This window comes from Pristiophorus japonicus, chromosome 7, assembly GCF_044704955.1.
Source record: "Pristiophorus japonicus isolate sPriJap1 chromosome 7, sPriJap1.hap1, whole genome shotgun sequence".
Taxonomy (NCBI): Eukaryota; Metazoa; Chordata; class Chondrichthyes; family Pristiophoridae; genus Pristiophorus; species Pristiophorus japonicus.
The window spans coordinates 196,073,164-196,096,087 of record NC_091983.1 but is presented as its reverse complement, the minus strand read 5'-3'; the positions used below and the strand labels follow the sequence as shown (position 1 = coordinate 196,096,087).

The 22,924-nt window shown below is 45.9% G+C and overlaps 1 protein-coding gene across 1 annotated transcript in view; it reads right to left on the bottom strand.

The window, feature by feature from the left end:
• The window catches only part of cdc40 (cell division cycle 40 homolog (S. cerevisiae)), a 177,475-nt gene that overhangs the window by 52,851 nt on the left and 101,700 nt on the right, over nucleotides 1-22,924 (bottom strand). Inside the window, exons 8-10 of the mRNA XM_070885677.1 lie at nucleotides 20,298-20,372; nucleotides 17,961-18,006; nucleotides 3,435-3,536 (exon numbers count right to left, since the gene is read on the bottom strand). Coding sequence (XP_070741778.1) covers nucleotides 3,435-3,536; nucleotides 17,961-18,006; nucleotides 20,298-20,372 — 223 coding nt within the window. The remainder of the gene's footprint in view (nucleotides 1-3,434; nucleotides 3,537-17,960; nucleotides 18,007-20,297; nucleotides 20,373-22,924) is intronic.

The following is a 22,924-nucleotide window of genomic DNA, read 5'->3' as shown; positions in this document are numbered from 1 at the left end:
TCCACTGTTTCTAGTTTTTCACCATTTAGAAAGTACCCTGTTCTATCCTTTTTAGGTCCAAAGTAGATGACCTCACATTTGCCGACATTGAAATCCATTTGCCTCAGTTTTTCCCATTCACTTAATCTGTCGATGTCCCTTCGTAATTTTATGCTTTCATCCACACTGCCTACAATGTCACCTATCTTTGTGTCATCAGCAAATATGGATATATGATTTTCTGTGCCATAATCCAAGTCATTAATAAATACCATAAATAGTTGAGGCCCCAACACAGATCCCTGCAGGACACCACTAGTCACATCCTGACAATTTGAGTACCTACCCATTATCCCTTCTGTCTGTCTCCTGCAGCTCAGCCAATTTCCTAACCAGGTCAATAATGTGCCCTCAATTCCGTGTGCTTCGACCTTAGTTAACAATCCCTTATGTGTGACTTTATCAAATGCCTTCGGGAAGTCCATATAAATAAAGATGCACTTATTTGTACTGCAACAATGGCCACCATGCTCCACCCTTTCTCTATGGTTGGTCCCCTTGGAGGATAAGCCACACCCTGAAGTTTCTCAGGAATGTGCAACTCGAACCGCCCATCCCAAGGTCTCAGACTTTGCAAATTGTAACTCGATCTACTTTGATTTCCTGCAGTGACAGACGACAGAACTCCCCAGAAGATAGCAAGGGCCAGGCAAAGTGCCTTACCCCAGTCCAAGTGCATGCATCCCCCAGCCGAAGTGTCTCCTCCAGTACAAGTGCATACCTCCCCCAGGCGAAGTGCCTCCCCCCAGTACAAGTGCATACCTCCCCCAGCCGAAGTCCCGTACTCCAGCGCAAGTGCATGCCTCCCCCAAACAAAGTGTCTTATCCCAGTCCACGTGCATGCCCCCCTAGCCGAAGTGCCTTACACCGCAGTCCAAGTCCATCCCTCCCCTAGCCAAAGATCCTTACCCCAGTGCAAGTGCATCCTCCGCCCTCCCCCGCCCCCGGCCATAGATGGGACAGGCATTGTGTACGGATTGGTAACAGGTTTATTGGGTATGAAGTGAATAGTGACAGTGTCGTGACTTATGGATATTATCCACGCCAACAATGTCCCCTGTAGGGGGCTGGAAGAACGTGATCCGTCTTCCCAGAGTTCCCTCTCTCTTCTCCGATCTCCCCCCACCCGTGTCTCTTCTCCGCACCCCCCCCACCCCCGTCTCTCTCTGCCACTCTCCCCCCCAGCCTCTCCCTCTCTCCCCCCCAGTCTCTCTCTCTCCACCCACCCCCCCAGCCTCTCTCGCTCGCGCTCTCTCTCTTCCCCAGCCTCGCTCGCGCTCTCTCTCCTTCTCTCCCCCAGCCTCGCTCTCTCTCTTTCTCTTCCCCAGCCTCGCTCTCTCTCTCTTTCTCTCCCCCAGCCTCGCCCTCTCTCTTTCTCTCCCCCAGCCTCGCTCTCTCTCTTTCTCTCCCCCAGCCTCGCTAGCTCTCTTTCTCTTCCCCAGCCTTTCTCTCTTTCTCTCCGCCACCCTCTCTCCCCCAGCCTCCCGGAGTCGGGGGGGGGGGGGGGAGAATGGGGGAGTGAGTCGGGGTGAGAGAAGAGTTGGGGCTTCAGGTCCTGCTTCTCGGCAACATGTGGAAGGAATGATTCGGAGCGGGGGGCGCGGGGGTGTGGAGGGAATCTAATACGGCCAGAGTGGTCTCCTGGACTAGTTTCAGTCACCTGGATGGGTCGGAGAGGAATTTCCCCAGATCTCTCCCCCAATTGGCCTGGGTTTTTATCTGTCTGTTTGCCTCACCCAGGAGATCGCATGGCTCCGAGTGGGTGGAGTGTAAAATGTTGCGATACATGGGGTAATCGCAGTTGTGTGGGGTGGACTAGTTGGGCCGGATGCTCTTCACCTGTCTGTCATAGGTTTATATGTAACCTTCAGAGCTGCAGACCGAGGGCCGTGCGGCTCTCGGCCGGCGCGGACACAATGGGCTGAAATAAGTCTCCTTCTGCGCTATAAATGTCTATATCCCCTGAAAAGACAGGCATAGCTAGGACCCATGCGGGGTAGCACCTTTAATTTGAAAGATTATAGTTAGGGTATCTGCAATGTGCTCACCTACTTCTTTTAAAACCCTGGGATGGAAACCATCTGGCCCTGGGGATCTGTCACTCTTTAGTGCCATTATTTTCTTTATTACTGTTATTTTACTTACGTTAATTTAATTGAGTCCCTGTCCCTGATTCAATATTAGTTTCTTTGGGATTTCTGGCATGCTATCCTCTTCCTCTACTATAAATAATGACACAAAGTCTGCCATTTCCTGATTATCATGGACAATAATAGCACTTTCAATTTTTAAGAGGCCAACATTGCTCCTGACTACCCACTTCTTCATATAATTTTGTAATAATTCTTTGTGCTGATTTTGATATCTCTTGCAAGTTTCTTCCCATACTCCCTTTTTGCAGCTCTTACTATCTATTTTGTGACCCTTTGCTGTTCTTTACATCTATTCCATTCGCCAGGATCTGCGCTATTTTTTGCATTTTTGTATACTTTTTCTTTTAATTTTATGTTGTTCGTTACCTCTTTAGTCATCATTGCTGTTTTTTTTGGGCAAGTGTGGCTCTTGCCTCTCAGGGGTATAACCTTTTTCTGTATCATCTTTTTTGAACATCTCCCACTGATCTTCTGTCATTTTACCCATTAACAGATTTGCCCAGTTTACTGTGGACAGTCTCGGTCTCATCTCGTTGAAGTCGGCCTTACCCAAATCTAGAATCTTAGTAGCTGTTTTGCGTTTCTCCCTTTCAAATGCTACGTTGAACTTGATCATGTTATGATCGCTGATGAATAAATGTTCATGCACAGTTAGGCTGTTAACTAAATCTGATTAGTAATCCAGAGGTCTCGACTAATAATCCAGAGAACACAAATTCAAATTCCACCATGGCAGTTTGAGAAATTGAATTCAGTTACAAAAACGTATCTGGAAATAGTTGGCATCAGTAAAAGTGAGCATGAAGATGTCAAAAACTGTTATAAAAAAACCGAAACTGTATTCAAAATTATGAAAGGTTTGATAATAGAGTAGATGGGGAGAAACGGTTTCCACTGGCAGAAGAGTCAGCAGCCAGAGGACACAGAGTTAAGATAATTGGCAATAACTTTAGGGGTGGGTGCAGAAAATATTATACGGAGCAGACAATAGCAATGAGCTGATGGGGGCGGGAAGCAATCACAAGTGGAGGGAAGATTTTTCTGGGGCCTGGAAGAGCATGGTTAAAACCTTTTTAATAAAACTTACTATAACTAATAATAATTCCAGAGAACTTTCAATTGCTGGCATTCACTATGAAGTTACTACATTAAAAATAGGAGCTAGTTGAAGTGTGACCGTTTACTCAGCTGTACAATATGATCGGAGAGTTTCAAATACCAAAACCAAGTATTTTTACGCACCTGTCTCAGTGTCCCAGAGTTTAAGGTAGCGGTCATAGGCAGCACTAAGGAACTGGGTGCCATCATTGTTAAAGCAGATGTCTCGCACGGCTTTACTATGGCCTTAGAGAGATAGGAGAAAAAAAAATACATGAACACTGATACATCAATGGCTATAAATGTTTCTTGGCTTCTATTTGCTGGTGAGATACACAGTTGATTGACCTACAAACAGTAAAGCCGTCCATGGTTTTTTGAATCCAGTGACATGTATGTGGAAAACCACACAAATCTATCCATTATACTGAAAGCAAGTGCATCAACTTGACTCCTATTCTGCTTGAAAAGGAGCACTTTAAAAAAAATATGCTTCATTAAGAATTTCATATGTACATTAGATACAATTAGATTTATTCAATGTACACATTTAATGTTTCAGTCACTTGAGAATGATTTACATGTTAAAGCTTTTTAGAAACATAGAAAATAGGTGCAGGAGTAGGCCATTCGGCCCTTCGAGCCTGCACCACCATTCAATAAGATCATGGCTGATCATTCATCTCAGTACTCCTTTCCTGCTTTCTCTCCATACCCCTTGATCCCTTTAGCCATAAGTGCCATATCTAACTCCCTCTTGAATATATCTAACAAACTGGCATCAACAACTCTCTGCGGTAGAGAATTCCACAGGTTCACAACTCTCTGAGTGAAGAAGTTTCTCCTCATCTCAGTTCTAAATGGCTTACCCCTTATCCTGAGACTGTGACCCCTGGCTCTGGACTTCTCCAACATCGGGAACATTCTTCCTGCATCTAACCTGTCCAGTCCCGTCAGAATTTTATATGTTTCTATGAGATCCCCACTCGTTCTTCTAAACTCCAGTGAATACAGGCCCAGTCGATCCAGTCTCTCCTCATATGTCAGTCCTGCCAACGCTGGGAATCAGTCTGCTGAACCTTCGCTGCACTCCCTCAATAGCAGGAACATCCTTCCTCAGATTAGGAAACCAAAATTGAACACAATATTCCAGGTGAGGCCTCATCAAGGCCCTGTACAACTACAGCAAAACCTCCCTGCTCCTATACTCAAATCCCCTAGCTATGAAGGCCAACATGCTATTTGCCTTCTTCGCCGCCTGTTGTACCTGCATGCCAACTTTCAATGACTGATGTACCATGACACCTAGATCTCGTTGCACCTCCCCTTTTCCTAATCTGCCGCCATTCAGATAATATTCTGCCTTCAATTTTTTGCCACCAGAGTGGATAACCTCACATTTATCCACATTATACTGCATCTGCCATGCATTTGCCCACTCACCTATCCTATCCAAGTCACTCTGCAGCCTCTTAGCATCCTCCTCACAGCTCACCCCACCATCCAGCTTTGTGTGATCTGTAAACTTGGATATATTACATTCAATTCCTTCATCTAAATCATTGATGTATATTGTAAATAACTGGGGTCCCATCACCGAGCCCTGCGGCACTCCACTAGTCACTGCCTGCCATTCTGAAAAGGACCAGTTTATCCTGACTTTCTGCTTCCTGTCCGTCAACAAGTTCTCTATCCACGTCAATACATTACCCCCAATATCATATGCTTTAATTGTGCATACCAATCTCTTGTGTGGGACCTTGTCAAAAGCCTTTTCAAGGTCCAAATACACCACATCCACTGGTTCTCCCATGTCCACTTTACTAGTTACATCCTCAAAAGATTCTAGAAGATTTGTCAAGCATGATTTCCCTTTCATATATCCATGCTGACTTGGACCGATGCTGTCACTGCTTTCCAAATGCATTAATATTTCATCTTTAATAATTGATTCCAACATTTTCCCCACTACTGATGTCAGGCTAACCGGTCGATAATTCCGTGTTTTCTCTCTCCCTCCTTTTTAAAAAAGTGGTGTTCCATTAGCTACCTTCCAGTCCATAGGAACTGATCCAGAGTCGATAGACTGTTGGAAAATGATCACCAATACATCCACTATTTCTAGGGCCACTTCCTTAAGTACTCTGGGATGCAAACTATCAGGCCCTGGGGATTTATCGGCCTTCAATCCTATCAATTTCCCCAAGACAATTTCATGACTAATAAGGATTTACTTCAGTTCCCCCTTCTCGCTAGACTCTCGGTCCCCTAGTATTTCCAGAAGGTTATTTGTGTCTTCCTTCGTGAAGACAGAAGCAAAGTATTTGTTCAATTGGTCTGCCATTTCTTTGTTCCCCATTATAAATTCACCTGAATCCGACTGCAAGGGACTTACGTTTGTCTTCACTAATCTTTTTCTCTTCACATATCTATAGAAGCTTTTGCAGTCAGTTTTTATGTTCCCAGCAAGCTTCCTCTCATACTCTATTTCCTCCTCCTAATTAAACCCTTTGTCCTCCTTTGCTGAATTCTAAATTTCTCCCAATCCTCAGGTTTGCTGCTTTTTCTGGCCAATTTATATGCCTCTTCCTTGGATTTAGCACCATCTCTAATTTCCCTTGTTAGCCACAGTTGAGCCACCTTCCCAGTTTTATTTTTACTCCAGACAGGGATGTACAATTGTTGAAGTTCATCCATGTGATCTTTAAATGTATGCCGTTGCCTATCCACCATCAACCCTTTAAGTATCATTCGCCAGTCTGTTATAGCCAATTCACGTCTCATACCATCGAAGTTACCTTTCCTTAGGTTCAGGACCCTAGTCTCTGAATTAAATGTGTCACTCTCCATCTTAATAAAGAATCCTACTATATTATGGTCCCTCTTCCCCAAGGGGCCTCGCACAACAAGATTGCTAATTAGTTCCTTCTCATTACACATCACCCAGTGTAGGATGGTCAGCCCTCTAATTGGTTCCTCGACATATTGGTCTAGAAAACTATCCCTAATAGACTCCAGGAAATCCTCCTCTACCGTATTGCTACCAGTTTGGTTGGCCCAATCAAAATGTAGATTAAAGTCGCCCATGATAACTGCTGTACCTTTTTTGCACACATCACTAATTTCTTGTTTGAAGCTGTCCCCAACCTCAATACTACTGTTTGGTGGTCTGTACACAACTCCCACTAGCGTTTTCTGTCCTTTGGAACACCGCAGCTCTATCCATACAGATTCCACATCATCCAAGCTGATGCCCTTCCTTACTATTGGGTTAATTTCCTTTTTAACCAGCAATGCTACCCCACCCCCTTTTTTCTTTCTGTCTATCCTTCCTGTCTATCAGTTTAGCGGAACCTCACCATACTAAAGTAATCCAGACCAGGAACCACTCAATAAGATGGAGAATTCAATAGTTCCACAGATGACCCCAATTTGTTAAACTTTATCCCACCAAAACTCAAGTCCCACTCCACATACTTGAGCACAAAAAACTAGGCTGGCACTCCAGTGCAGTCCTGAGGGAGTGTCATCATCTTAAGCAGTTCCTCGGAATCGAGGAAGACTTGCTTCCACACCTGAAGGGAGTTCTTTGGTGGCTGAACAGTCCAATAGGAGAGCCACAGGCTCTGTCACAGGTGGGACGAGGGAAGGGGTAGGTGGGACTGGTTTGCCGCACACTCCTTCCGCTGCCTTTGCCTAACCTCTTCACGCTCTCGGCGTTGAGATTCAAAGTGCTCAATGCCCTTTCGGATGCACTTCCACCACTTAGGGCGGTCTTTGGCCAGGGATTCCCAGGTGTCAGTGGTGATGTCGCACTTCATCAGGGAGGCTTTGCGGCTGTCCTTGTAACGTTTTCACTGCCCACCTTTGGCTAGTTTGCCGTGAAGGAGCTCCATATAGAGCACTTGCTTTGGGAATCTCGTGTCTGGCATGCAAACTATGTGGCCTGCCCAGCTAAGCTGATCGAGTGTAGTCAGTGCTTCAATGCTGGGCATGTTAGCCTGGACAAGGACACTGATGTTGGTGCACCTGTCCTCCCAGGGGATTTGCAGGATCTTGCGGAGTTATCGTGGTGATATATCTCCAGCGATTTGAGGTGTCTTCTGTACATCGTCCATGCCTCTGAGCCATTCAGGAGGGCGGGTATTACTACAGCCCTTTACACCATGAGCTTGGTGGTAGATTTGAGGGCCTGGTCTTCGAACACTCTTTTCCTCAGGACGCCGAAGGCTGCACTGGCGCAGTGGAGGCGGTGCTGAATCTCCGCATCAATGTCTTCTTTTGTTGATAAGAGGTTCCCGAGGTATGGGAAATGGTCCACATTGTCGAGGGCCGTGCCGTGAATCTTGATGATTGGGGGCAGTGCAGTGCGGTGAGGACAGGCTGGTGGAGGATCTTTGTCTTATGGATGTTTAGCGCAAGGCTCATGCTTTCATATGCCTCAGTAAATACATCCACTATATCTTGGAGTTCAGCCTCACAATGTGCGCCAACGCAGGCGTCTCTGCGTACTGTAGCTCAACAACAGAGGTTGGGATGATCTTGGACCTTGCCTGGAGGCAGCGTAGGTGAAACAGCTTCCTACTGGTTCTGTAGTTTAGTTCCACTCCAGCGGGGAGCTTGTTGACTGCGAGGTGGAGCATGGCAGCGAGGAAGATTGAAAAGAGGGTTGGAGCGTTGGCGCAGCCCTGTTTGACCCCGGTCCGGACGTGGGTTGAGTCTGTAATGGGTCCGCTGGTAAGTATCACGGCCTGCATGTCATCTTGGAGCTGGCGAAGGAAGTTGACAAATGTTTGGAGGCATCTGAAACGGAGGAGGACGCTTCGTAGACCCTCGCGGTTGACAGTGTCAAAGGCCTTTGTAAGGTCGAAAAAGGCCATATATAAGGGCTGGCGCTGTTCCCTGCATTTTTCCTGCGGCTGTCGCGCTGCAAAGATCATGTCCGTTGCGCCCCATAGGGGACGAAATCCGCATTGTGACTCCGGGAGAAGCTCCTCGGCCACAGGGAGAAGACGGTCGAGGAGAACTCTAGCCACAACTTTCCAGTGGTCGATAGCAGGGAGATTCCCCTGTAGTTGCCGCAGTCGGACTTGTCCCCTTTTTTAAAGATGGTCACGATCACTGCATCTCTGAGATCTCAAGGCATGCTCTCCTCCCTCCAGATGAGAGAGATGAGGTCATGTATCTGCACCAACAGCGCCTCTCCGCCATACTTTAGTGCCTCAGTAGGGATTCCATCCACTCCCATATCCTTGTTATTCTTGAGCTGTTTTATGGCTTTTCCTACCTCTTGCAACGTTGGGGTTTCACTGAGGTGGTGGCGGGTCGCATGCTGCGGGATGGAGTCAAGAACACTCGAGTCAAAGGCAGAGTCTCGATTGAAGAGATCTTTGAAGTGCTCCTTCCAGCAGCCCTGACAGCCTCGGTGTCTTTGATGAGTGTTTCCCCGTTCTTGGCCAGCAGTGGGGTGGGGTGGGACCTTGGGAGTTTGGACCCTAGGTGGCCTTGACTGCGATGAAGAATCCTCGGCCAGCTGTTGTATCTCCTGTGCTTTCTCCATCCACCACCTGTTCTTTAGGTCCCGGGTTTTTTGTTGGACCTCAGCCTTGAGCCGTCTGTAATATTGCTTTGCTGCTCCAGAGTTGGATTGTTACTTGAGGCTCAGAAATGCTATGCGATTGCGATCTATTAGTTCTTGGATCTCCTGATCATTTTCATCAAACCAGTCCTGGTGTTTTCTGGTTGAGTGACCAAGTGTCTCTTCACAGGCACTGGTTATGGAGGCTTGGAGGGCAGACCAAGTGCTGTAGGCATTCAGCATCTCAGGGTCATCAAGGCACACCAAGTTAGCTGTGAGGCGCTGGCTGTATAGGGCTCTCTTTGCTGGGTCTTTAAGTGCCCCAGCATTGACTTTTTTGCGGCACTGCTTCTGCTGTCCCCACTGCTTTGGGCTATGTTAATGTCGGTGATGGATCGGTGATGGTCCATCCAACAGTCATCAGCTCCTGTCATGGCGCGGGTGATGCGCACATCTTTGTGATCCCTGGTTCGGACGATGACATAGTCGAGCAGGTGCCAGTGTTTGGAGTGAGGATGTTGCCATGATGCCTTGTATTTGTCCCTCTGGTGGAACAAGGTGTTGGTGATGAGGAGTTCATGTTCCAGATATTTTGTCAGGAGTAGGGTACCGCTGGAATTGGGTTTCCCTACCCACTCTCTGCCAATCACGCCTCCCCAGAGGACTGTGTCTTTGCCGACCCTGGCGTTGAAGTCGCCGAGGAAGATCAATTTGTCGCCCGTTGTGATGCAGGACAGGGATGTCTCGAGGTTGGAATGAAAACCATCTTTAGTCTCACCGATTGCATCGAGTGTTGGGGTGTACGCACTGATAAAAGCTAGGCTGGCACTCCAGTGCAGTACTGAGGGAGTGTGCCGTCTTTCGGATGAAACGTTAAACCGAGGCCCTGTCTGCTCTCCCATGGCATTATTTTGAAGAAAAGCAGGGGAGTTATGCCCACTGTCCTGGTGCATATATATATATGTATATCCCTCAACCAAGATCACTAAAGCAGATTATCTGGTCAATATCACAGTGCTATTTGTGGGAGCGTGCTGTATGCAACATTGGCTGCCATATTTCCTATGTTACAATAGTGACTATGCTTCAAAAAATATTTCATTGGTTGTAAACCGCTACGGGGCGTCGATTGGTTATGAAAGGCGCTATGTAAACGCAAGTATTTCTTTCTTTAAATAAATTCCTGACCTGGTAAGTCACCCTTCTGCAGGAACTTATTCATCAATGGGGTAACAGACCCACCAGGTCTGCGAAATTCCAAGGGTCAAATGCATGCGATAATATCAGGGCAAATACAAAGAAAGTCCTGCCAGCAAGAGGGCGAATCACTGAGACAGGGAGGACTTCAATACATTTATTTTCAGTAGGATGGAGTTCAGTCGAGTGGGGTTCTGCTGTGCTGTAAAATGTTATGTAGTACTTTCTCTTGGATGTGTTACAATTTTTAGAATAAGCTCCCTCTGTAAAATGGTTTCAGAATCTCATTGCACTACTGTACATCTCTTCAAAATGTATCTTTAGCCTGTATGGATTGAACAAGGCCAGGATTTTCTATTTCGCATTCCCTGCTTTCAAACACTGTACATATGCTTCTATTTGGTTCTTTCAATATTTATGCAAGTCCTTGTTATAAAAGTACTCCTTCACCTGAGTGGAGACCAATTAGCATTAGTTTAAAAAAGAAAATTGGTGAATCAAATTTTGGGAACAAGATAATGGACAAAACTATAATTTCATATGGTTAAAAGGACCTTGCTATGCCTGTTAATTGATCTGTCAGTTATAATGACCGTCGAGGTAGCAGCCCCCGAGGGAGCTCCCCTGCTAAACAGCTACTCGACAACTTTCCACCCTCAACCTCCCCCCTCCCACTGTCTAAACTTCCCCAAGACCCAGCCCTAGCCCGAATAGACCCTAATAGGGGGTCTTAAATACTTAAATCCCCACTCAAACCCCAACCCCGCGAATCCCAAAGTTCGGGCCTACCTCAGGCCTCCCGCCACATCACACATTGGCGACTCGATGCGATTTGGGCCTCCGGGCTGGACCTCCTGCAGCGACTCGACGCGACTTGGGCCTCCCGGCTGGACCTCTTGCGGCGGCTGGACCTGGCGATCCGGCCTCCACCTCGTGCTGCCCCCTCCCCCCACCGCCCATCTGGACCCCTCCTTCCCCACTGATGGCCTGGCCTGGCCTCCTCTTCTCCTCCAGCACGTAGCAAGTACAATGGATGTGACCTCCTTGCCCCCCCCCATTCTGAACCCCAATGCACTACTGGCCCCCCCGCAATGCCTGCCCCCAGCCAAGCCTTGGACCATCGACCTTCAAGGGTGCTACCCAGCGCTGAGCCTGCAGCCAACATCTCGCCATAGGCATCTAAGCCCATACAGCAGTGCCTGGTCTCCAGTCGTCTTGGACCCCCTTGCCACTGGACCAAGACCTTGCTCAGCTTAGCCTGTGTGGTAGCCGGTGTGCAACGGCCACCTCACGTTAAAAGAAATCACGCACAGGCATCTTCCACTCCTCGAACATGAAGTTTGGGACCTGGAACGTCAGGACCCTCATGGACAACCCCAACAGCGACAGACCGGAACGCCGCACCACCATAGTTGCCCGGGAACTTAAGACGCTTTGATATCGACATCGCCGCCCTAAGCGAGACCCGGTGGGCAGAGGAAGGCCAGCTCAATAAACAAGTTGGAGATTATACCTTCTTCTGGAAAGGGAAACCAGAGGAAGAACGCTGCCTCAACGGAGTTGGTTTCGCCATCAAAAACGAGCTGGTCGACCGCCTCAAAGACTCCCCCTGCGAGGCTAATGAACGCCTCATGACGCTTCGACTCACCCGATCCTGGGACCAGTGTGCCACAGTCATCAGTGCTTACGCCCCAACACTCGATGCAACAGATGCCAAAGAGGGTTTTTACTCCAACCTCGAAAAATCCTTGTCCTGCGTCCCCGCGGGCAACAAACTAATCCTCCTCGGCGACTTCAATGCCAGGGTCGGCAAGGACACAGACCTCTGGGGAGGCGTGATTGGCAGAGAGGGGGTAGGGAAAGCCAACTCCAGCGGTACCCTACTCCTGACAAAATGTCTAGAGCATGAACTTGTCATCACCAACACCTTGTTCCGACAGAGAGACAAATACAAGGTATTGTGGCAACACCCTTGCTCCAAACACTGGCATCTGCTCGACTATGTCATTGTCCGAGCCAGGGATCACAAGGATGTGCGTATCACCCACGCCATGACAGGAGCTGACGACTGCTGGACGGACCACCGCTTAATCCGTTCCATCATTGACATCAACATAGCCCCAAAGTGAAGGGGGCAGCAGAAGCAGTGTCGCAAAAAAGTCAATGCCGGGGCACTTAAGGACCCAGCTAGGAGAGCCCTTTACAATCAGCGTCTCACAGCTAACCTGGCGTGTCTTGATGACTCCGAGACGCAGAATGCCCACAGCGCTTGGTCTGCCCTCCAGGCCTCCATAACCAGTGTCTGCAAAGAGACGCTCGGTCATTCAACCAGGAAACACCAGGACTGGTTTAATGAGAATGATCAGGAGATTCAAGAACTTATAGATTGCAAGCGCAGGGCATTTCTGAGCCTTAAACAGCAACCCAACGCAGGAGCAGCAAAGCAGCATTACAGATGGCTAAAAGCTAAGGTCCAACAAAAAACCCGGGACCTAAAGAACAGGTGGTGGATGGTGAAAGCACAGGAGATACAGCAGCTGGCCGACAGCCATGATGTGCGAGGATTCTTCACCGCAGTCAAGGCCACCTATGGTCCAAACACCAAAGTCCCCACCCCGTTGCTGGCCAAGAACGGGGAAACACTCATCAAGGACACCGAGGCAGTCAGGGTCCGCTGGAAGGAGCACTTTGAATATCTTCTCAATCGAGACTCTGCCTTTGACTCGAGTGTTCGACTCCATTCCGCAGCACGCGACCTGCCACCACCTCAGTGAGGCCCCAACACTGCACGAGGTAGAAAAAGCCAGAAGACAGTTAAAAAACAACAAGGCTACGGGAGCGGATGGAATCCCTGCTGAGGCATTGAAATATGGTGAAGAGGCACTGCTGGCGCGAATACACGACCTCATCTCTCTCATCTGGAGGGAGGAGAGCATGCCGGGAGATCTTAGAGATGCCGTGATCGTGACCATCTTTAAAAAAAGGGGACAAGTCTGGCTGCGGCAACTACAGAGGAATCTCCCTGCTATCAGCTACTGGGAAAGTTGTCGCTAAGTCCTCCTCAACCGTCTTCTCCCCATGGCCGAGGAGCTCCTCCTGGAGTCGCAGTACGGATTTCGTCCCCTCTGGGGCACAATGGACATGATTTTTGCAGTGCAACAGCTGCAGGAAAAATGCAGGGAACAGCGCCAGTCCTTATACATGGTCTTCTTCGACCTTACAAAGGCCTTTGACACTGTCAACCGCGAGGGCCTATGGAGCATTCTCCTCCGTTTCGGATGCCCCCAAAAGTAAGTCACCATCCTCCGCCTGCTCCACATCGACATGCAGGCCGTGATCCTTACCAACGGATCCATCACAGACCCAATCCACGTCCGGACCGGGGTCAAGCAGGGCTGCGTCATCGCCCCAAACCTCTTCTCAATCTTCCTCGCTGCCATGCTCCATTTCACAGTTGACAAGCTCCCCGCTGGAGTGGAACTAAACTACAGAACCAGTGGGAAGCTGTTCAACCTTCGCCGTATCCAGGCCAGGTCCAAGTTCATCCCAACCTCTGTCGTCGAGCTTCAGAACGTGGACGACGCCTGCATCTGTGCACACACAGAGGCTGAACTCCAGGACATAGTCAATGTATTTACCGAGGTAAATACATGAAAGCATGGGCCTTACGCTAAATAACAGTAAGGCAAAGGTCCTCCACCAGCCTGTCCTCGCCGCACAGCACTGCTCCCCAGACATCAAGATCCACGGCGCAGCCCTGGACAACGTGGCAGACCAATTGAACAAATACTTTGGTTCTGTCTTCACGAAGGAAGACACAAATAACTTTCCGGAAGTACTAAGGGACCGAGGGTCTAGTGAGAAGGAGGAACTGAAGGATATCCTTATCAGGCGGGACATTGTGTTAGGGAAATTGATAGGATTGAAGGCCGATAAATCCCCGGGGCCTGATAGTCTGCATCCCAGAGTACTTAAGGAAGTGGCCCTAGAAATAGTGGATGCATTGGTGATCATTTTCCAACAGCCTATCGACTCTGGATCAGTTCCTATGGGCTGGAGGGTAGCTAATGTAACACCACTTTTTAAAAAGGGAGGAAGAGAGAAAGCGGGTAATTATAGACCGTTTAGCCTGACATCAGCAGTGGGGAAAATGTTGGAATCAATTATTAAGGATGAAATAGCAGCGCATTTGGAAAGCAGCGACAGGATTGGTCCAAGTCAGCATGGATTTATGAAGGGGAAATCATGCTTGACAAATCTTCTGGAATTTTTATGAGGATGTAACTAGTGGACAAGGGAGAACCAGTGGATGTGGTGTATTTGGACTTTCAAAAGGCTTTTGACAAGGTCCCACACAAGAGATTGGTGTGCAAAATCAAATCACATGGTATTTGGAGTAATATACTGACGTGGATAGAGAACTGGTTGGCAGACATGAAGCAGAGAGTTGGGTCCTTTTCAGAATGGCAGGCAGTGACTAGTGGAGTGCCGCAGGGCTCAGTGCTGGGACCCCAGCTCTTTACAATATAGATCAATAATTTGGATGAAGGAATTGAGTGTAATATCTCCAAGTTTGCAGATGACACTAAGCTAGGTGGCGGTGTGAGCTGTGAGGAGGGCATAAGAGGCTGCAGGATGACTTGGACAAGTTAGGTGAGTGGGCAAATGCATGGCAAATGCAGTATACTGTGGATAAATGTGAGGTTATCCACTTTGGGGGCAAAAACGCGAAGATGGAATATTATCTGAATGGCGGCAGATTAGGAAAAGGGGAGGTGCAACGAGACCTGGGTATCATGGTTCATCAGTCATTGAAAGTTGGCATACAGGTACAGCAGGCGGTGAAGAAGGCAAATGGTATGTTGGCCTTCATAGCTAGGGGATTTGAGTATAGGAGCAGGGAGGTCTTACTGCAGCTGTACAGGACCTTGGTGAGGCCTCACCTGGAATATTGTGTTCAGTTTTGGTCTCCTATCTGAGGAAGGACATTCTTGCTATTGAGGGAGTGCAGCGAAGGTTCACCAGACTGATTCCTGGGATGGCAGGACTGACATACGAGGAGAGACTGGATCAACTGGGCCTTTATACATTGGAGTTTAGAAGGATAAGAGGGGATCTCATAGAAACATATAAGATTCTGACGGGACGGGACAGGTTATTGAATGGTGGTGCAGGCTCGAAGGGCCAAATGGCCTAACCCTGCACCTATTTTCTATGTTTCTATGACCACCTCCCTTATCTCGGGAGCCTCCTATCAACAACAGCAGGCATTGACGACGAGATCCGACACTGCCTCCAGTGCGGCCTTCGGTCGCCTGAGGAAAAGAGTGTTTGAAGACCAAGCCCTCAAAACTGTCACCAAGCTCATGGTCTACAGAGTCATAGTAATATCTGCCCTCCTGTATGGCTCAGAGATGTGGTCCATGTACAGTAGACACCTCAAGTTGCTGGAGAAATACCACCAACGATGTCTCCACAAGATCCTACAAATCGCCTGGGAGGACAGACGCACCAACATTAGCGTCATCGTCCAGGCCAACATCCCCAGCATTGAAGCACTGACCACACTTGATCAGCTCCGCTGGGCAGGCCACATAGTTCACATGCTAGACACGAGACTCCCAAAGCAAGTGCTCTACTCGGAACTCATCCACGGCAAACGAGCCAAAGGTGGGCTGAGGAAACATTACAGGGACACCCTCAAAGTCTCCCTGATAAAGTGCAACATCCCCACTGACACCTGGGAGTCCCTGGCCAAAGACCACCCGAAGTGGAGGAAGTGCATCCAGGAGGGCACTGAGCTCCTCGAGTATCGTCGCCGAGAGCATGCAGAAATCAAGCGCAGGCAGCGGAAGGAGCTCCCCGCCTACCCTTCCCTTCAACCACTGTTTGTCCCACCTGTGACAGAGACTGTGGTTCTCGTATTAGACTGTACAGCCACCTAAGAACTCATGCTAAGAGTGGAAGCAAGTCTTCCTCGATTCCAAGGGACTGCCTATGATGATAATGTGACTGAGTGCCATCACATACTAATGATACAAAGCAGTGCAATTAAAAAAAGCTATATTATACACCATTAACCATCTTAATGATTTATCACTCACAATTCCCCCAAACCCCTAGGAGAGCATGCAACAAAACAATAAATTTGAAAGCCAAAAGAGTAATTTAAACAATAACTAAACAAAGTAATCATGCTACACAGGTTTTCCAAAATTAATCCTCACTAAGTAGAACCCTGTTCTTATAACTCCGTTTACCATTTTTTAGCCAATTGCAAAGTGAATCATGTTAAAGATTGCTATCGACGTTCATTAGTCAGAAAACAAATCTTTTGCAATATTCTGTTACCAAGTTAAATTACATGCAGCACCATAAAAGCTATGACGTTGTACACCCAGCTGAGCATATTTGATTCGAACTATGCCAACAGAAGATCAGTTCCCACATTGTGATGTAAAATACACTAGCATCTCTCACCTCTCAAAAGAAAATCAAACGCACTGGTATGATGATTCACTTTAGCACTAATATATCGTCTATAAAACAGCAAGCTGATTATACAATACCCAATTTCAAAAGGGGCATTATTGTCATCAATTTATATTTCAAAACAAAAATTACTGTGTAAAAACACTGCAGTTGACACATCATAAAGATGCTCGGCATTCATGCGGACCACAATTTTTATATTTCAATAGATTCAAAAGGTGCACTTTATGCAAAGCTTGTAATTTTCAAATAAATAAAAACTTTCCAAACTGTGTCAAGGGTCCCATCTTGCTGCTTGTTACTTTGAGAGCAAAAACCTCCACCAAACCATTTCTATTCTGCACTTTCCTTGCAGCACCATAAAACCTATGACGTTCTGATACCAGAGATGCAAGGGTATACATATCAGTTTGGGTCTCTCTTCTTTTGAAAAAAGCCTGAGGGGTGACCTAATAAAGGTCTTTAAAATTATGAAAGGTTTTGATAGAGTGGATACAGAGAGAATGTTTCCACTTGTGGGGAAGATCATAACTAGAGGTCATCAATACAAGATAGTCACCAAGAAATCAAGTAATGAATTCAGAAGAAACTTCTTTACCCAAAGCGTGGTGAGTATGTGGAACTCGCTACCACAGGGAGTGGTTGAAGCGAATAGCATAGATGCATTTAAGGGGAGGCCAAACAAGCATATGAGGGAGAAGGGAATAGAGGATTAGGCTGACAGATTTAGATGAGGAAAGACAGAGAAGACTCGAGTGGAGTATAAACGCGGCATGGTTGGGCCAAATGGCCTGTTTCTGTGCCGTATATCCTATGTAATCCTATGGTCTCCCCAGCACCACACCCCATCCCATCCATAAATGGACAGTGAAGCAGTGGACTATGACCCTACGTCTGGCAGAGAGAGGCAGTACATCAGGAACCTGCGCATAGGCAGCACGCTAGGGACCAGCAACCAGAGGGTTAGGAAACAAGGTAAGTGGAGAAATCAGCGGGAGAAGAGAAGAACAATTGTTTCTTTGAATTACAAGGACTTCTGGAAAGAAAGGAGAAAAAAAAAGGCATTAAAAAATGACTTTTAAATTTAAATTGTTGAGTGAAGCCTCCAGTTTAGCCCATTTGTGTGGTGCACACCGAAAACAAGTACATACAAGGAGAGTGTGCCCAGAAATGTCAAGATTTGCTCCTAGTATAGCCAAGATTGCAATTCCTGAAATCCAATCTGGAAAATTGATAATACAGGATTCCCTCTTTAAGCAGTCAAGTAGGTTTACTTAAAAAAAAAAACTTTTAAATAAGCAACAGAAATTGCCTGCCCCTCTCTGCCCAGCCTATTTAGGAGCGATTTTACTAGTGTATCTGAGCATTCCCACTTACATTCAGTGGAACAGAATTCTACTTACCAATAAATGTTCTAATGCATCTGCGGTCGTTGTAAACTTCCCAAAGCTGCAAACAAAACATTTGATACAGGATGAAAAGGATGTATTACTTTCCAATTCCCCTCACTACTTTTCTCCCCTTCTGATCTCTCCAGGCTACACATCCCCTGCAGCGATGAGATGGACAGGCATTCGCCTCCAAGCTTGAACCAATGCCAGGATTTAGCTAACTTGGGACAACATGGAGTGTTTGACCTTGCGGTAAACTATTCTCAGACATTCCCTGCTGCTGCTGCACTGGAGTTGTCCTCTCCAACATGGCCGAGATCAGAAACTCTTGTACAGTAGGGATTCAAAAGCTAGGCTATACAACAACCATAACTTGCATTTATATAGCGTATTTATATAGCGCTTTTAACGTGGCAAAGTGTTCAGGCTTTCCCTGAAATTTTCAAATGAAAATCATGATGCATTAACCTCTTGTACCTCTACGTAGCATTTGATATGGTCAACCACACCTCTCTTGGTGTACAGCTACATGAGATTACCCTTGCATGCTTCCAATTTCACCTAGCTCAATGCAGCTAGTGTATCTCAAGCAAAGGCTTCTCTTCCAGCCCTGCACAATTACCTTAAAATTTTCTTTAGGGGTCTGGACCCCCTTGTCTACACACTGCTCCTTTGTGATAACCTGATATGGAAGCTGATCCTGTGCCTATGTATGCTGATGACCCAACACTACTACTTCACCACTTCCATCGATCCTGTGAGCTGCTCTGTGCTGTCAGGCTTCCTGTTTGAAATTAAGTCATGATGAACCAGAATTTCCTCTAACTGAACATCAGAAAACTAAAGACATTGTTTTGAGTCCCTGCTGCCTTGCAACTGACACGACCCCCTCCCTGGCTGCTCATTCAGCCTGAACCAAGTTGTGTGCAAGCTGGACATTGTGTTTGATCTTGAGTGAAGCTTCAATCCCTGTGTCTGCTACATCCACATTTGCAATATCAACCTCAGTCCCTCCTCAACCCTATTGCTGCTGAGATCCTAATGCAACTTAGTTACCTCCAGACTTGATTATTTTCAATGTTCTCCATGCCAGCCTCCTCACCTCCAAACACTCCGAATGATTCAAAAGTCTGCTCCACATACCCTGATCTGCACTATCCACCGCTCATCCATCAACCATGTCCTTGTTGAGATATACTAGCTCCTTGCCCCAAGGCATTGAATTTAAAATCCTCACCCTGATTTACAAATGCCTTCAAGACCTCACCCCAAGGTATAGTAGCATCTTCTGTAGCCTTACATCTCCTCCCATGTCCTCTGGACCAAACTCTGTTTTTCCATTCCACCACTGATGGCAGAGCCGTCAACCATCTCAACCCTATTCTCTGTAATTTTTTTCACGAAACCACATCCATCTATATACCTTCAAAACTCTCCTCAAAGCCTGCCACCTCAAACAAGCTTTTGTCACCTTTCCCACAACAGCTTTCTTTCTATTTTGATCTGTTACTTTCTTCCTGTGAAGCAGCTTGGGACGCTTTGTTATGCGAAAGATATATATAAATGCAAGTTACGCTTACTAATTTGGAGCCAAGAAAATAATTATCAAACACTACATGTTCACTTTTGCAGCCAATTTTAGGTGTTGTATATTAAAATCCCTGTTAATTAAGTGCAGACTACTTTTCAATAACCTTGCACAAGTGTTTATTGTATGCATCACACACCAAAGACGACAAATGACATCTATCTCGACAGCGGCACAAAATCTAAATGAAAACAGAATAACTCCCTTGTGCAAAATTAAAACAGTTTACATTAACAGCAGCAGACACCAGGGAGCTTTTGCATGGCTGTAATCTAATCTCGGTTATATAGTTCTAATGGTTTAGGATGTCACCTAAATTTCTCAGCTGTACAACGACCTTATAATATATACAATAGTGTTATTTCTAGTAATCAAATCCATATTATATTCCTATAGAAACTTAATCCTTCTATGAGGTTATCATAGTGAGGTGTCTAGCCAAAATATGAGCTGGCAGAGAAATCCTAATAAAAAAGATTTCCACAGACAGCAATGGTCAGACTATCGTTCCAAATGACACACATAAAATAGCATAGTAATAGATGAGTGGTCAGGTGGAAGCAATTACAATGAAAATAATCTTAATTTGGATTTCAGATGACAAAATGTTCAAGGCTCATATTCATGGTTTAAGGATGCCATTTAAACCCATCAATTAGATTATTTTGCTGTAACCACTCACTAGTAACCTTTATTCTCTAAACTATTACATTCTGGATAAATATCATTAGGAATTGTGAAGTGGTGCATGAAATCTTTACCTTGATTTTACAGTCCATGGAAGAGGACAAAAGCAAGTGACCAGATGTTGGAAACAATCGAATAGCACTGACACCCTGAAACATAAAAGGATCAAAATTACTTGAGTTGCAAATATCGAGCACAAACTATGAACCATTAAAAATTGTTGGGATTAGATTAGCTTTTTGCAGATAAGACATAATTAGTCAATTTTCCATTTTGTCAGTTAGATGCCAGCCTCATAGCTGGAATAGTTTGGCTAAGGGGCTGGCTTGTTCTGGTATATGAGTCTTCTGCATAACATCTGAGATGTTGTCATGGCCCAAGCTTCTTAATGTGGAATTAACCAAATTGGCTAAACATCTGTATCTTTAACGGTATGGATATCAGGAGCAGGTCTATTACAAATCAGTTTGAGTGTCATGTGTCACTCCTGTAAGTGGATTCCCTGACCCTTACCTGTTGACCCACATTCCCAAATATCTACTTGAATGATAGCAGAACTCAAGGATGTAACAATAGTATCTTCTTGTGATCTGAACTAGATATTTTCTTTGGCATTTGCCCATGTGTCTCTCCAATCTTTTTGAAAGTGTACCAAGAAAACACTTGTTAAGAAAAGTGATGAAAACTTCTGCACAATCACGACATTGCACAGAGCACCAGGCTAGTGAATCATTGCGGTACCTTACTTATAAGATTAAGCCTCTTTCTGTGCACATTCATGATGTGAAAAGATATATTTCAGAACACTACATACACTAGAGCTTTTATTGAACAGTATAGATCATATTGAACTCTGGAATAGATCAATGTAGATACAGGGAATAATGAGAGCATACTGCAAATTCTAGAAATGGCATTTAACAGGTACAATAAGGGAGTTTTGAACCTAACATTACCACACTGCTTGTGCCCTGCCACTCAGGTTAACCCTGAAACCTCTAGCCCCAAGAGAAGTAAAGTACAATAGAATCATGAGGCAATTTACTGGTTAGGGAGACTGGTATTAAACATTAGTTTCGTTTTCACAAGAACTGTACTCCATTCATAACATCGCACGGTCAAGTTGGTATCAATTCTACGTTGTCACTTCATTCCTGGTTGAACTTTAAAAATAAATAAACTTCTCTTTTCCTCAATACTCAAAAGAAATTTATCTAGTACATGCATTTTCACTTACTTTATTTTGAAAGTGCTGTAACAGGCATGATTAGTGCAAGATTACTACCAAATACACTTCACCTTCTCACTTTAATTACAACAGAGAGACACAAGTACCAGTATATAAATCACTACATGCTAAAAATGCAGCATCTATGTAAAACGGGATGAAGTCCTACAAGCTGAATTTAAGGAGCTCGGAGTTAAATTAAAAAGTAGGACCTCAAAAGGTAGTAATCTCAATGCTAGTCAGAGTAGGAATTGCAGGATAGCTCAGATGAATATGTGGCTTGAGGAGTGGTGCAGGAGGGAGGAATTCAAATTCCTGGGACATCGGAACCGGTTCTGGGGGAGGTGGGACCAGAACAAACCGGACGGTCTGCACCTGGGGAGGGGTTAAACTAATATGGCAGGGGGATGGGAACCTATGCAGGGAGACAGAGGGAAGTAGAATGGGGGCAGAAGCAAAAGATAGAAAGAAGAAAAATAAAAGTGGAGGGCAGAGAAACCCAAGGCAAAAATCAAAAAGGGCCACATTACAGCAAAATTCAAAAGGGGCAAAGTGTGTTAAAAAGACAAGCCTGAAGGCTCTGTGCCTCAATGCGAGGAGTATTCAGAATAAGGTGGACAAATTAACTGCACAGGCAGCAATTAGTGAATATGATATAATTGGCACCACGGAGACATGGCTCCAGGGTGACCAAGGCTGGGAACTCAACATCCAGGGGTATTCAACATTCAGGAAGGATAGACAGAAAGGAAAAGGAGGTGGGGTAGCGTTGCTGGTTAAAGAGGAAATTAACGCAATAGTAAGGAAGGACATTAGTTTAGATGATGTGGAATCGGTATGGGTGGAGCTGCAAAATACCAAAGGGCAGAAAAAGCTAGTGGGAGTTGTGTACAGACCACCAAACAGTAGTAGTGAGGTTGGGGACAGCAACAAACAAGAAATTAGGGATGCGTGCAATAAAGGTACAGCAGTTATCATGTGCGACTTTAATCTACATATAGATTGGATTTCCTGGAGTGTATTAGGGATGGTTTTCTGGACCAATTTTCCGAGGAACCAACTAGAGGGCTGGCCATCCTAGACTGGGTGATGTGTAATGAGAAAGGACTAATTAGCAATCTTGTTGTGTGAGGCCTTTTGGGGAAGAGTGACCATAATATGGTAGAATTCTTTATTAAGGTGGAGAGCGACACAGTTAATTCAGAGACTAGGGTCCTGAACTTAAGGAAAGGTAATTTCGATGGTATGAGACGTGAATTGGCTAGAATAGACTGGCGAATGATACTTAAAGGGTTGAAGGTAGATAGGCAATGGCAAACATTTAAAGATCACATGGATGAGCTTCAGCAATTGTTCATCACTGTCTGGAGTAAAAATAAAAGGGGAAAGGTGGCTGAACTGTGGTTAACAAGAGAAATTAAGGATAGTGTTAAATCCAAGGAAGAGGCATATAAATTAGCCAGAAAAAGCAGC